General features: G+C 50.1%; 1 protein-coding gene across 1 annotated transcript in view; it reads left to right on the top strand.

Moving 5' to 3' along the window:
* The window catches only part of LOC119406085 (zinc finger protein 629-like), a 59,123-nt gene that overhangs the window by 35,158 nt on the left and 8,157 nt on the right, over positions 1–15,808 (top strand). Inside the window, exons 10-12 of the mRNA XM_049419517.1 lie at positions 10,775–10,833; positions 12,450–12,523; positions 13,302–13,428. Coding sequence (XP_049275474.1) covers positions 10,775–10,833; positions 12,450–12,523; positions 13,302–13,428 — 260 coding nt within the window. The remainder of the gene's footprint in view (positions 1–10,774; positions 10,834–12,449; positions 12,524–13,301; positions 13,429–15,808) is intronic.

Here is a 15,808-nt window from a genome sequence, read left to right as displayed (position 1 = left end):
CTGCGAAATACCAACCAATACATTGCTCTCGAAGCTTCACAACGCAAATATAAAGCAAATCAATGCGTAGGTTTCGAACTTAAGGGCCACACAGCGCAGAGCGATGACGTGATAAATTTGAGGCGGAAGAAAACTGCATCCACAGGTGCCCCCATGTTGACATTCCGGCGCTGCCATCTGCACGCTTTTACTCGCGTGCGCGCAGACACTATGGGGACGCCGAGCAGAGGACGCGACGTCGATGGAGACATTTAGCAGCGCTGCCAAAAGGTCACGGCAGGGGGACGGCCACAGTGCTGTGGCGCCATCTATCTTTTATTAAACCAGCCAGCTGTGGAAAAGCGCCTATTGAAAATCAGATCCATACAGAACCCTCACAAAATTGTTTTGAATCACACTCTCGAATAAACAGTTATACATATTGCCACGCCCGCTTCTTCGTTTATTTTGATGTGTTCGAGTTTGACCAGCAAGGACGGTTATCAACGCTCGACGCTGGCCCCGAAGCAGTGTTCGAGAAGCTTCACGATTTTGGTAGATCGTTTTGTTAAGATTGCGCGCCGCACGCGAATGTTCCAGCTTTGTCGAGAGATAACGACGCCACCAGCGATATTGCTGGAAAGTTCCATAGCGCCTGTATAAAAGCCGACGCGCTTGACCGCTTGTCAGCTGATCGACGGACGACGCCCTGTTCGCCGCTATCATTGTACAGCGTGTATTGCTGTAGCTCCAGTTCTCATTTTCCGACCACAAGTTCGGCCAAATAAACAGTTTCATCCTGCAAACGCCGACTGCTGTATTCGTCGACGTCACGACCACGTGACATCTGGTGGAGGTGCTGCTTCTTCCATGATCCGGACGCCCCCGCGAAGCGCTGACCCAAGTCCAAGCCGCGAGGAGGACGACAGCAAAGAATACCCGGATCGTCGAACAAGCCGCAGGCAGAAAGGACTTCAGCCAGAGCACGGGCTCCTTCCCGAACAAACCAGGCAGCCCAAGGTCCCAACACCCACCGCAGCGACGATGACCGACCCCGTGCAGCCTGCGCTGATCCTACTCCGGCAGCCCAAGGAGCCGCCAACCTTCCGCAGGTCGTCATTCGAAGACCCGGACACCTGGCTCGAGACATTCGAAAGGGTCTCATCATTCAACAACTGGGACTCCGAGGACAAGCTGCGTCACGTTTACTTTTACCTCGAAGACGCAGCGAGGACCTGGTTCGAGAATCGGGAGTCCACTCTTCGAACTTGGGACGCCTTTCGCAGCGCTTTTCTGCAGACGTTTGCAAGCGTCGTCAGAAAAGAAAGGGCCGCAGCCTTGCTAGAGACGCGGGTCCAACTTCCAAATGAAAGTGTTGCCATCTTTGGAGAGGAAATGACCAGACTGTTCCACCACGCTGACCCAGCCATGCCCGAGGACAAGAAAGTCAGGTTGCTCATGCGAGGGGTAAAGCAAGAGCTCTTCGCTGGGCTGATGCGGAACCCACCCTCGACAGTCCAAGAATTCATCTCAGAGGCGACGACGATTGAGAAGACCCTGGAAATCCGCAACCGCCAGTACAATCACCGATCGATTCAAGACAGCCCAGCTGTTCATGCCGTCGGCTCCGACGACCTGCGTGAAACGATCCGAGCGATCGTGCGGGAAGAACTGCGCAAGCTTTTACCCTTACCACAGCCTGAAGTTGCCTCGATCGCTGATATCGTCCGAGAGGAAATACAGCAGTCTCTGGGCACCCCCAATTCAGCGCAGCCACAGCTGCAAGAGGTGAGCTATGCCGCTGCAGCCCGACGCAACGCCCCCCTCCTCGCCCACGTCAAGACGCCGCGCCACCCCAGCAGTTCCGCCGCCAGGCGCCACCGCCGCCGCCACCGACGTCATACCGCCCGCCAGCCGGCCAGCTATACACGCCGAGAAAGACCGACGTTTGGCGCACCCCCAACCACCGCCCACTCTGCTACCATTGCGGGGCAGCTGGCCACACTTACCGCCGCTGCCAGTACCGACAGATGGGACTGCGTGGGTTCGCCATCGACGCGCCGCGTCCACAGCGAGGGGAAAGACCACGCGACATCGCCGACTACCTCGCGGGAACGCAATGGACGCCCCGACAACCTTCCCGTTCGCCGTCGCCAGGCCGCTACGTCTCCCCCCAACGCCGACCATACACTGGCCCAACGCGAGGCCGGTCACCCAGCCCGTATCCGGAAAACTAAGGGCAGCAACCGATGGAGGTGCGGTTGCTGTACGACGAAATACCGAAGATCCTCCGCCGCCGACGACAACGCCGCAACGACATCTAAAGAACACGCCGCAAGCCGAACGAAGCCCTGACGTCGAAACTTCACGGCCCGAAGAAGACCTGACGACACAACGTCGAAGCAGCGGGACAAACCGACGTAGCCGGGATCCGACGCCGCGACCAAATCGAAACGGTAGGCGACGAACGAGTGACCTCGACGTTCTCATCGACGGCCACAACGTCACCGCTCTCATCGATACTGGAGCCGACTATTCTGTCATCAGTGGACCGTTCGCGACGAAGCTGAAGAAAGTCAAGACCGCCTGGGAAGGCCCCGAAATCCGCACAGCGGGAGGTCACCTAGTAACGCCGGCAGGAATCTGCACAGCGAGGGTCTCCATCAACAACCGGATTTATCCCGCAAGCTTCGTAGTCCTTCAGCATTGCTCCCGAGATGTCATCCTTGGTATGGACTTCTTAGGCCTTCATGGTGCAGTCATCGACCTCAGATCGTAGTCGATAACACTATCTACAGAAAAAGCATTACCGCGGTACACGCCACCAGGGAAGCATGCCTTGAATGTGCTGGAAGACCAAGTCACCATTCCCCCTCGCTCCAGCGTCATCATTTCCGTCGGCTCTCAGAAAGTAGCAGACCTGGAAGGCGTCATTGAAGGCGACCAGCACCAGTTGATTAACCGCGAGATTTGCGTCGCAAGAGGAATAGCAGAGTTACGGGGAGGCAAAGCAACAGTGATGCTCACAAATTTTAGCAACGAGTATAAGCATGCAAACAAAGGCACGACAGTCGCCTACATCGAATAAATCACGGCTACGTCGATGGCTTTCGCCATCGCCGATTCTTCCGAGCCAACACCGACGAAGAAAGCTTCTCAACCACTTTTCGACGTTAATCCTAGCCTTCCGAAGCATAAACAAGAACAGCTCAAACCCTGCTCTTGAAATACAGGGACTGCTTTTCGTCATCGTCAAGAATCCGCCAGACCCCAGTTGCAAAACATCGCAGCATAACAGAGGAAAATGCCAGGCCACTCCGGCAGAGCCCGTACAGAGTTTCAACGCGAGAACGCGAATCCATAAAGAAACAAGTCGACGAAATGCTACGCGACGACATCATCCAGCCGTCGAAGAGTCCATGGGCGTCACCCGTGGTGTTAGTGAAGAAGAAAGACAGAACCCTACGCTTCTGCGTCGATTATCGCCGCCTGAACAAAATCACGAAGAAGGACGTCTACCCTCTCCCACGGATAGACGACACCCTGGATCGACTCTACAACGCGAGGTACTTTTCGTCGATGGACCCCAAGACCGGCTATTGGCAAATCGAAGTCGACGAGAGAGACCGAGAGAAGACTGCCTTTATAACACCAGACGGCCTCTTCGAGCTCAAGGTTATGCCCTTTGCTCTTTGCTCGGCACCTGCGACGTTCCAGCGCATTATGGACACCGTGCTGGCTGGATTGAAGTGGCAGACTTGCCTTGTGTACTTGGACGACGTCATTGTGTTTGCCTCAAGCTTCGGCGAACACCTCCGGCGAACACCTCCGGCGCCTTGACACTGTACTACAAGCAATCAAGACTTCTGGCCTCACCTTGAAGCCTGAAAAGTGCCGCTTTGCATACGAGGAGCTGCTGTTTTTGGGTCACGTGATCAGCAAGGGTGGTGTTCGCCCAGACCCGCGGAAAACAGCTGCCATCGCTGCCTTCCCGCCCCCCACCGACACGAAAGCCGTGCGCCGTTTTCTCGGCTTGTGCGCCTACTACAGGCGCTTTGTCAAGGAATTTTCACGAATCGCCGAACCGCTAACTCACCTCACGAAGACCGACGTGCCATTTAAGTGGGAAACGGCGCAAATTGAAGCATTTGAAGAACTGAAACGACGCCTTCAGGTGCCTCCGATACTAGCCCATTTCGGCGAATACGTCGATACGGAAACCCACACCGACGCAAGCAGCGTAGGACTCGGCGCCGTCCTTGTGCAGAAGACTGACGGGCAGGAAAGGGTCATCAGTTATGCTAGCCGGTCGCTATCAAAGGCAGAAACGAACTATTCCACAACAGAAAAGGAGTGCCTAGCAATCATCTGGGCTGCATCCAATATTCGCCCCTACCTCTACGGCAGGCCCTTCAAAGTTGTGAGCGACCACCACGCATTGTGTTGGCTAGCTAACTTGAAGGACCCTTCTGGTCGCCTCGCACGGTGGAGCCTACGACTTCAAGAATTCGACATTACCGTCGTTTACAAGTCCGGAAGGAAACACTCCGACGCTGACTGCCTGTCTCGCGCCCCCGTCGACCCACCGCCGCAGGACAAGGAGGACGACTCCTTCTTGGGAATCATAAGTGCCGACGACTTCGCCGAACGACAGCGAACGGATTCAGAACTCAGGGGCCTTGTGGAATACCTCGAGGGCAGGGCCACCGTTGTTCCGAAGGTATTCACGCGGGGACTGGCGTCATTTTTCTTGCGCTACGGTGTTCTCCTAAAGAAGAACTTCTCACCGCTTCGAGCCGATTGCCTTCTCGTGGTACCCTCGACATTGCGGCCAGAGGTCCTCCAGGCTCTGCACGACGACCCGACGGCTGGACACCTGGGTGCTTCTCGCACGCTAGCAAGAATACAGAAGTACTACTGGCCGCGCCTTTCCGCCGACGTCACTCGTTACGTGAAGACCTGCCGGAACTGTCAGCGACGCAAGACACCGCCCACTAGGCCAGCCGGACTTCTGCAGCCTATCGAGCCAGCTCGACGGCCGTTCCAGCAAATTGGGATGGACTACTGGGGCCGTTCCCGACGTCCAATACCGGAAACAAATGGATCGTCGTAGCTACAGACTACCTCACCCGCTACGCCGAGACGAGGGCCCTGCCTAGAGGCAGTGCCGCCGAGGTAGCGAAGTTCTTCGTTGAGAGCATCGTCCTGCGTCATGGCGCCCCAGAAGTTCTCATCACCGACAGAGGTACGGCGTTTACTGCTGACCTAACTCAGGCAATACTGAGATACAGCCAAACAAGCCACCGCCGGACCACAGCGTACCACCCACAGACAAATGGCCTGACCGAGCGGCTAAACAAGACCATCGCCGACATGTTGGCCATGTATGTCGACGTCGAACACAAGACGTGGGATGCGATCCTTCCGTATGTGACCTTCGCATACAACACGGCCGTCCAAGAAACGACGCAGATGACGCCGTACAAGTTGGTCTACGGAAGGAGCCCGGCGACGACGCTCGACGCCATGCTACCCAACGTCACCGATGAAGAAAACCTCGATGCCGCCGCTTACTTACAACGTGCCGAAGAAGCTCGACAGCTCGCCCGCCTGCGCATCAAGACCCAGCAGCACACCGACAGCCGTCACTACAATCTTCGACGATACACTACACCTTCACTACACTTCGATACACTACAATCTTCGACGGGTCTGGACGCCGATACGCCGACGCGGGCTTAGCGAAAAACTCCTTCGGCGATACTTCGGGCCATACAAGGTTCTTCGACGCCTCGGCGCTCTTGACTACGAGGTGATTCCGGACGGCATTACGAACTCCCAGTGACGCCGCGCACGACCTGAAGTCGTCCATGTCGTGCGCCTTAAGCCGTTTTTTGCGCGTTAGCGAACCTGGGGACTCTACTTTTTCCTTTGTTATTGTAATTTATTTGTGTATGCACTTGTTTCTTCCTTTCCATGTTCTGTTGCACGCATCGGGACGATGCTTTTTCAGAGGGGGGCAATGCCACGCCCGCTTCTTCTTTTATTTTGATGTGTTCGAGTTTGACCAGCAAGGACGGTTATCAACGCCCGACGCTGGCCCCGAAGCAGTGTTCGAGAAGCTTCACGATTTTGGTAGATCGTTTTGTTAAGATTGCGCGCCGCACGCGAATGTTCCAGCTTTGTCGAGAGATAACGACGCCACCAGCGATATTGCTGGAAAGTTCCATAGCGCCTGTATAAAAGCCGACGCGCTTGACCGCTTGTCAGTTGATCGACGGACGACGCCCTGTTCGCCGCTATCATTGTACAGCGTGTATTGCTGTAGCTCCAGTTCTCATTTTCCGGCCACAAGTTCGGCCGAATAAACAGTTTCATCCTGCAAACGCCGACTGCTGTCTTCGTCGACGTCACGACCACGTGACAATATTTTAATTTATCTACAAATCGCTCAATTTTAAGAGTAATAAATTTACATTTTTACAGGCAATATCCAATTTTATAACAGGAAAAAGCACATTATTATTGTACACGCCTCCTCTGCAATTAAACTGCAGAATAAAGTTTCCTCTTTACAAAAATTTTCTAGATCAAAACACTGTATAACATACGTTATGCGTTTCGCACAATTAATCCTTGAAATTGAGCGTGTATACTTATTCAGATGTTTTGTTTCTATCCACGTTTTACGAAAAGAACGAACGGCCTGCACGTCTCTACAAGCATTTGTGTACCTCCTGCTGGGACAGTTTGTTGATGAGACCTTCAACCCTGAGCTTCCTAAGAATCCGTCTCTACGCCCAGCAGCGACAAATCGCTGGGGCAGCTGTCAGTCATCGTTGACCGAATCCCGTTCTTGATCAATTTCAGCTTGCTGAATTATCGTTATCAAGTATAGTTTGTGACAATCAAGCAAAAAAAATCTAGCAGCAACATTAACGTAAAAGCATGTCCGCCGCAGAAGAACAGCCGTCGTTGCTCGCAAATGAAAAGAAGCTGTTCAAGCGTAACATGGAATCTGTCAGCCATGTCAAAAAGATGCTTTCTCACGAGCTACATTGCCTGCAGGCGCCTCTGCTCTCGAGAAAAGCAGTTCCAATCTGTAAAGAGCGAGGAAAATTCGGCGTGAACGCTCAGCTGAGCTGTGAGAGTCGGCAGGTGATTGCAAATCATGACGAAGAAGATTTCACAGTGGAGCTTAGCTGAAGGGCTCAATTACACTTGCACTGAGAGTCTTATCATTAGAATGACATATCTGATTCCCCAAAAGAGCAAAATATAAACTGATTGTCTCGGCATAGGCACTCTTAGTATCTGTAGCTTGTTATGGAACAATACATACATATGGAACAATACATTCTCTTTCGCAACAAGTAAAATTTACTCGTTACTTGACTTAAAAGCAACTGTTCGGATGTTGCGTCGTATTCGTATTTGCTACATACTGTGAGTTTCACGAAATGTGTCAGAAAATCCTTACAAATACGCTGTTAAGTAGGATGGGTGGCAGCAGTGACATATCGGGCCGGGGTACAAGGGTACAATTTTGTTTCTGCCTGAACAGAGGCAGAAACAAAAGCAGAAATGAACACCTACAAACTTCTAAGCAGAAATCACCACCTACTTGTCGTAGGTGGTCATTTTTTCAGGGCGCGCACCTGCATACACGCACGCGTATTGGAGCGGCGTCAAGAAGCGTTTAGCTCCGGCAGAGCTATGCACATATTCGGTTGCCCGTACTGTATTACGCAAATGTTGCGACAGCGACGGTTAGCGCCCAGTGGCTCAAGCATCATTTGTGTCTTGCAACCCCTGACACGGCACTTGAATCGTTAAATACATGTATTGTCCGGACGATGTTTAATGTCCATAACACTACGAAGCTTGACTCCTTGCAATGAGCGAAGTAACGGGATGGGGCCGCACAAACTTGCACGGACACGTGAGAAGCGAAAGGAACAAACTCAGTTCAAGCAAGGTAAAACAGATAACAAACGGTGAAACGGTAAAAGCACGAAGGAGCCATTTCCCTGTTGCTAAAATGGGCAAAAGCGAAGCTTGGCGTGTGCAACCTGACTTCTTTCTTTTCACCCACGGTAGAAGCGAAACGGCTCTGACTCGTTGCGGGCGTGGCAGAGGGCGTGGCTACGCAGTTGGTATCGCGCCTAATGACTCCGGTTCATACGCTGGTGAGGTCATGCGTTCATATCGAGGCAGTAATGAAATGTGGCAATGAGAAATTGCAAGTCACTTCGATAGAATATCATATTACCACGTCCGAAACATCTGATCGCTGATAAGCCCGCGATTAAGAGAGCATCAACGATTGGAAAACAGCGCATACAAATACACATGTGACCGGAACACATCCGAGGGCCACGTTTCTCGACGCCGGCGCTGCGTATTTCGCGTAGGACAACGCCGCCATCAAGATGTGCGAGTAGTAACAAGGTTCGCTTGCAAATGAAACTGCGGATGGGAGTGCTATTATAGTAAGATTTATTATTAACGACGCTGACGACCTGTACACATAGAAACTAACGGTGTTTTGTGTCGTCATGGCCTCCAGAATTCCGCTCTTCTTTGTGATATTTCTATCGCGCTGTCTACCGTACCATCGTATTCTACTTATGCTTGCCGCCACATCTTAATATACGCAAATTATCAACCAGAAAAAATTCTGTCCGTGTAACCACATATATTGTAGTTGCAAAAAAAAGTGACTTTACTGTGATACAAAAAGTTGTTCTTTCTAAGGTACGGCTTGTAGAAGACCACAAGAGGAATGCGTTTGCTTGCCTCCAGGTTTCTTCACTGTACCAACGGCGTCCCATTGAGCACGACTCCCCACACTCTCGCATCAACATTCTCCACATCAGGTATGTGGGCAGACATCTTAGGGCGGCATAATATTCCGCACGCAGCTTAGTTTGCCACAGTTGAGAATCCAGCGCATTGGGCGCAAGACCACGGGTGAAGGTTGTCAACGATGACTCAATTACTCTAAGAAAGTATATTGGAAAAGAAACGCGGATAGTTACATTGTTGGTATTTGTGAGTAACGCAGAAGCGAAGCGTGCGGCTGGAAGTCTCGATACCAACTGGGCAGCGGTGTACTCAAAGTTCACCTGAACATTTGTGTACGCAATAAAGAATCAGGGCTCGTCGAAGGTCATACGGCGTGCCCACAATAACATCTTCGTGTTGGCATGTCCAACTCCCGATAACTTTTACATGCGTAAATTTAGAGTGACAGCGTGCCTTAAGCGACTTCTCTTTGCCCTTCACCTTCCTTCTTTCTCCCGCCCCCGCTTCACCTACAAAGAACATGTCGAGGCATGTGAAGCAGCAAAGTAACAGTTTGCGTGACTCATACGCAGAGGAAATGATGGAATGTTTATTTTAACATGACCGCTACAAAATACCACACTAAACGTTATTTCCAAAGGCTGCGGATTTTCTTCATATAATAGCAAAGAATAAAGAGCCGTAATCAAGGGCGCCGTTGTTCCTCTCGCCGAATTTCAATACGAAGTGAGCATTCTGCAGCGTTAAAAAAATGCAGCTGCAACGCATAAATATTAGTAGCTGCTGAGGGGGGTGGTGAAACTGACACGACGCGCTCTTGTTAGCGAGCGTGCCACGAACCCGTGCCAAGTATAATCGAGGTTTCAAAGCGAAAGTGGCCAGCCGACTGTATCCCATGCATCCTACTCATCATGTTTTGAAAGCAAGTGGCAATATTGTTGCTCCGATCATCGGTCGCATGGGCTAATCTTTTTTGCGGTGGACTTGGACGTGTACATGTATGAATGTCATTTGATATTCACAAAGCCAAGCTTTCACGAGACAATAGCGTGTACAAAAAGGCAAAGCCTGAGCAGAAGACCGCACCAGAGCCTATGGGCATTGAAGCATGGCCGGAATTGCCAAAGCTGCAGCCAGAGCCATAGCTATAACCACAGCCACAGCCAAATCCACAGCAATGTCCACAGCGGCTGCAATGGTCGCGGCAGACATTAGTCGAGTCAACCACAGTGCTGGCTCCCCGCGTCTTCCGCGAAAAAGACCGGCAAATTGTTTCGATGCTTAGATGTCTTAAGGACATCATACTGAAGCAATTGAGTAAACTAGATACTCCGACATCTCGAACTTCCCCACAACTGCTGGATGTTCCTAACGCAGTGTTTTTGGTGCTTGGTAAACACCATGGCTCGCTCGCAGCCCTCTTAAAGGCCACAATTCCCTAATCGCAAAGCGCTGAAGCCGTGTAGGTTAGAGAAACTCCGGCCTCAGTGACCACTGTATAAGTGTGCGTGCAGTGCCAGTCTTCTCTTTCTCTGTTTATCTTTCTATTCCCAATTCCCTTATCCCCAGCGCAGGGTAGCAAACCGGACGCTCGTCTGGTTAACCTTTCTGCCTTTTCTCTTCTTGCCTCCTCTCTCTCTCTCTGCCATCGATAAGTCATTTATGAGAGTGAATGCACAACTTCATAGCGAAGTTCTTCGCACAGCCGTGCTTGTATTGGCTACTCGTTGCCGAATGATTCACCTCAAAACTTACAGCTAGAAGCTCTATGCACAACTTCTTTGAGTCCTAAGCAAATAATCCGCGTATGTGTTCTAGTCGAACTTCCTGCTTGGCACTTTCTCAGCATATAGAGTTTTCCCTCGTAAAAGTACTGTCGCCGCGTGCGCAAACAACTTCTCCGCTTTCAGAGCACGAAAATGAATTACAATCCGAAAGCACCGCTTTCTGGATTCCGATGGACAACAACGGTGCGTCTCTCTCACAGCCGAGTGCAAGCCAGGAGAGCGTGGTGCAAGAACCAGGCATTTCAGAAAACAACTCAAGGTAAGCCCTTCCCTTTCAAGGAAGAACCTCACCTCCGAGGCGGCAAGAAACGTTCCACACGAAGAGCGTGACAGTGACTATAAGCGATAGTCAACCGCCAATTAATCTGGGGATAATACGTGTGTGCGCAAATATTCCCTATCGGTAGTGTCATTAGAGTCACGTCGACTCGTGAGTGTGTAATGGTATTGCGCAGCAGAATTCTGGCGCAACGGGAACTGTTGTTTCCAGAGTATTTCGCGGTTGCACCAAGCGATATCCGTATGCCGGGGGAACGTCGTAGTGTACATTACGAACTTTTGCAGCCTTTGAAGACTGTGGCTGGGATCGGAGATATTATGGCGTCAGAGCCGAAATACTCTCCCCTAAACAGTGACGTTGAAAGAGCCAGCAACGTAAGCAAACGCATATCGCCGCTCGCTGACAGCTAGAGTGAAGTGGGAAAGGAAGGTTTCCGAGGCAACCCTGCTCCTCCCGACCGGAGAGAGTGTCGGAAAGGCGCCTTCACTGTCATTCTTCCTTACGTCTCTGTCTCGCTTGTTTGCGGGGTTGTTCAAAAGCAACGCCATTTGCAGATCTCCGTATTGAATTTCACTTCTTTCCGTAATGTGGAGGCCACGTGTATACTGCGCGCTCCAGAGAAGCGCTCCGCCGACTAAGACAAGTAATGAACACCGATCACGGCTAAATTTGTGTCTGTGACTGGTTTTCGCCGTGATGTCAGCCGCCACCGCTCAAGACATTAAAGAGCTTTAGTGCTGGGTCCCCAAAAAAGCCTGCGCGCGTATGCCCTTGCATTCCTTTTTACCCCCAGCCTTAGCCATGGAGAAAACAAAGGAACGCAAGTGCTTGCCTACGCAAGCTACTGTGGGGAAGCCGCACCTAAACTCTTCAGTAAAATGTGTTTGTAGCGTTCATAAAAATTCTCTGTGCCGCACACTGCATCACTCGTAATCCACCTCCACAGAGTGAAATGGCTCATAAAATTTGTGATCCATGTCCTTTTATTTCGCACCAAAAGAAGCTGGTTCGCTGATGTTTCCTGACAACTTGCTCCTGCCTGGTTTCTGATTCAAGCATTCTAAAAAGCGCTGAAAGCGCGTATACCATGCTAGCACTCCAGAAGGAACGAGAAGCAATAAATATTCTTTTTACGCCTGATCTTCAGAAATAGCCCGCTTTGAGATAAACACGATGATAATTTCCCGACAGTGTTTCATCAGGCTGTTAAGCGAGTGCTGCGGTCTTCGAGCGAAGTCGAAATTTGTATTTGGCGAAGTGACGCATGGTGGTGTGTATGTTAAGCGCGAACGGTTGCAGTAGAATATGCTTTCAATAATATGGTGGTGCCTCTTCCTTTATTGATATACATAGTTGCTTATGGCGATAGGGGGCGCCGCCCTACTGATACAACGACGTTACGGTGAACAAGTCAGCGTGTAGGTATTGCATGATTCGAGGTAAAAGGCGTGAAGTCGACGAAGGATAAGAGAGTGAGAGACACACACACCAAGAGCGTTTTACCTCGGATGATGACATTTTTACGTAAAGCCTTCCTGTACCTGTGTGATCAGTGTCTGTACGCATCATGAAAGCTATACGTCTTCTACCTGTAGGACATCTGGGGCCACTTCGAATTTCGAACCAAATATGGAGTATTACGAAGCCGACGACCCGTTCTTCTCCTTCGGTACGTGTCCTTCTGTTTAACATCTTAACACCGCAACTCCTAGCCAGAAGCGGTGCAGCCAACAGGAACTGCTGCCATATGACGTGTCTGCAAACAGTGGGCTTCTCCTTGTCACAAAACTGTCATTCGCTTTCTCCTTCCCCTGTGCAATGAAGTAACCACGTTCCGTCTTTGTTCACCTCTCTGCCTTTTCATATGTCATATCCCCTGTCTCATGCTCACTGCTCATACTAGGGCTGAGAAAATGCTTCTTTAATGATGACAGAGTACACAGTTTAGAATTAGAAAAAAAAGCAATGAATTGACACCAGTTAAGATAGTTTTCACTGAACAAACATGGTTTGGGTTAAGCGTGGTTAGAAATTGATTTCACAATGATGTGCTGCTGACGGTGCGGTGCATGCCTTCTTTTCAATGGTGCGTTCCTTGTTTCGTGCGTGCTGCTTAAGCTTGCCTCGACTAACAAAGTAACACATTTCGTAAAGCCCAATATAGAGCACAATGCCACAGCAGTTGAACACGTGTCGAGAAAGGAAGGACAAAGTATAGAATAGTGCAGGAACTCCTGTAACTAATGATCCCCTTCTTAGTCGACGTAGTTTGTGCCTTCTGGCATTGAGTGTGTTACCTTAAAAAAGTGATACCGGAAGCGCTGCTCACTCGTTATCTGAGAGCAATGTCTCAGATCGTGTTTCCGTGATTTCTTTGGACGCGATGTTCTAGTTTTTCGAGGTAATGCCGCACAATGGTGATTCAACCCCTGTGTTTTACTATACAGATGTGTACGACAACGGAAGCGCTGGTGTTCCGTATCCAACCTTCAGCAGAAGTGACTGGGACAAAGTGGCTAGTAGAAGCCGCACAGGCATCGAGCAGCCGTCAGCCACACCAGAAAACTACACGAGGTGAGTATGTAGGTTGAATGGGGCCACTAAGAGGCAAGTCAGAATGCACGTCTGCCGTCATGTTATGGGAGGTACTTTTTCTGTACAACGGGGAGTCGAGGCGCACGCTGCCGTAATAACAAGCCGTAGTTGGAGGCCGTAGGTGCAAGTGGTAGCCTCAGCGATGTGCGTTTCGGGAAACGTCGCCGTGGAATCGCAATAGCAGAGGTGCCCGGGAATGTTCCCTTTGGAACAATGTCGAACACATTACTTACTCTGGCTGTTCTATATTGTGGTCGAATTGTGACGGTGACTGTTAGTGTGATTCGTTGATGTCATATTACGTGTCATCGCGCACGTGACGCAACTCGCGTTTAATTGCTATGCGAACAGTTCATTCCTGCGGTTTGCACTTAGCAGTGCAGTTTTCTCGGCCAATAGGTGCATGATGACAAAGTGAAGGCTTTCACAAACACCATTGTCTTCTGCGTTTCTCCTGTTATGCTCGCGCCGTAGCTTGCTGGAACCGATCACTTTGTCATCGGTTTCTACTGCACTCAGATTTACTTTCCTTACTCATTATTAATTACGTAATCTGTCGATCAGTCCTCCTTATGACAAACACGTCTGGCATGAAATAATTTGCATGGTGACGACGGCAAAGAACGAGAACACTTCTGATACGGAACTAAGAAGTGTATATCGTTCAACAGAAAGATAATCCTATTCCATGAAGCATACCGCAAAAGACGCACGCTTCCGTAGGGGCTGCCACGTGCATGTTTCCGCGACCTCTACAACGGCATGTCTGTCGTTCTTAGTGTTTCTGCAGCAGTGTTGTTGATCATTTATTTTGCCTCGCCGTTGTACAACGCTGGAGTCAACAAGCATGCGACAAAAGACAAGCGATATCGCACCAGCAAATTACTTAGACATAAGCGACTGTTCTCCACAACCGCAAAGCCGTTTTGATCATCATAAGTGTGGTGTTCGCTCGCAGCGCACAGCCTGACACCAACGTGTTTCTTTTTTAACCTGCAGGATCCCTGCTGGCACACTGACACTCCAAAGCAATGACGCCTACGGTACATATTATTCGTTGAAGAAGCACGGCTATTTGGGCGAGTTGGTTAAAATGCATATTGAAAGGTTTTGCAGCGCAAGCACGGTAGTGCTGAAGGAAAGGCTCGAAAGCGAGGAACGGAAAGCCCCTGTCGACCCTCTTTGCTTTCCGTTCCTCGCTTTTAAGCCTTTCCTTCAGCACTACCGTGCTTGCGCTGCGAACCCTTTCAATATACATATTATTCCTAGTGCAAAATCCCTACTGTATGTGTGGAAAGCTCCTCGACAGCAAGTGCAACTCGACAGTGCACTACCTCTTGCTGTTTATTGAGGAAAGTATTATCAATGTATTTAACGGGACATGTTCAGTCATCGTCGCCTGACTTATTAGTTTAGGGGTTGGGCAGGAAACTATATAAAGGTCAGAAGTAGGCAAACTCACTCATGAGTGGACACATTCAGACTTATTCTAATCAGGTGGGGCCATGTGTCTGGGTCTGAGGTAGTCAGGCCGAGTAAGATTTTGGTGATCTTGAGTCCGAGTGACTCCGGTTGGGGAAAATTTTGGTGAGTCTGAGTCCGAGTGAGCACTTAGTGCAGAATATGTTTCTTGAGTCAGTCAGAGTGGGATCTACCTTTTTTGCCGAAATGTGATAGAGGTTGATTTCTCAATTAAAGATAACCTTATCCATAGCAAACTTCAACGATGAAGTACGTTTGATATGGTTCCTTAATCGGGAATTTGAATTATCAGTGGGAGCTTCGCTATATATTTATATCTATCGAACTTGTCGGTCCACTGATCACTCGTAAGTCACCTGTCTTGCACTTTTTGGCACCGTACCTACGTCACTGACCATTAAACCTTGCACAGCATAGCCTTGCACAGCAGTAACCTTGCACAGCAGTATTGGCGGCGAGCTGAGCTACTGAAATCAAAAAACATAGTTTTTTTTCATTCTCAGGGCACGTACGGATGACTCAATATCGAGTCGCCGGTTCACAGCCCTCGGCCTCCAGCGGCGACGACTCGATCACTGTTCTCGAATCTATGGTGAGACGTCTGGAAATAAACGAAGAATCGGTCACATTGATAAACGGCGCGAGGTGAGTCCAAATTTTGATGGTAGAGTTCAACGCTTGGTAGCTACAAGTTGAGGCATCTAACGCTTATTGTGGAGCCCATAGTTCTTGTCACTTTCGCCACTTTCGGCTGTGTCTTGCTGTTGATCGAAACTTGAAACACCCACGGGCACAGTGATTTAGGCGTGTAAACAACGACTTTCAGGTGGGTAAATATATTGCATTGTCCGCCACTACTTCATTACGAGACGCTTGT

The sequence above is a fragment of the Rhipicephalus sanguineus genome, chromosome 9 (assembly GCF_013339695.2).
Source record: "Rhipicephalus sanguineus isolate Rsan-2018 chromosome 9, BIME_Rsan_1.4, whole genome shotgun sequence".
Lineage (NCBI taxonomy): Eukaryota > Metazoa > Arthropoda > Arachnida > Ixodida > Ixodidae > Rhipicephalus > Rhipicephalus sanguineus.
Note: the sequence above shows the minus strand (reverse complement) of the source record. Positions and strands in the feature narration are given on the sequence as shown.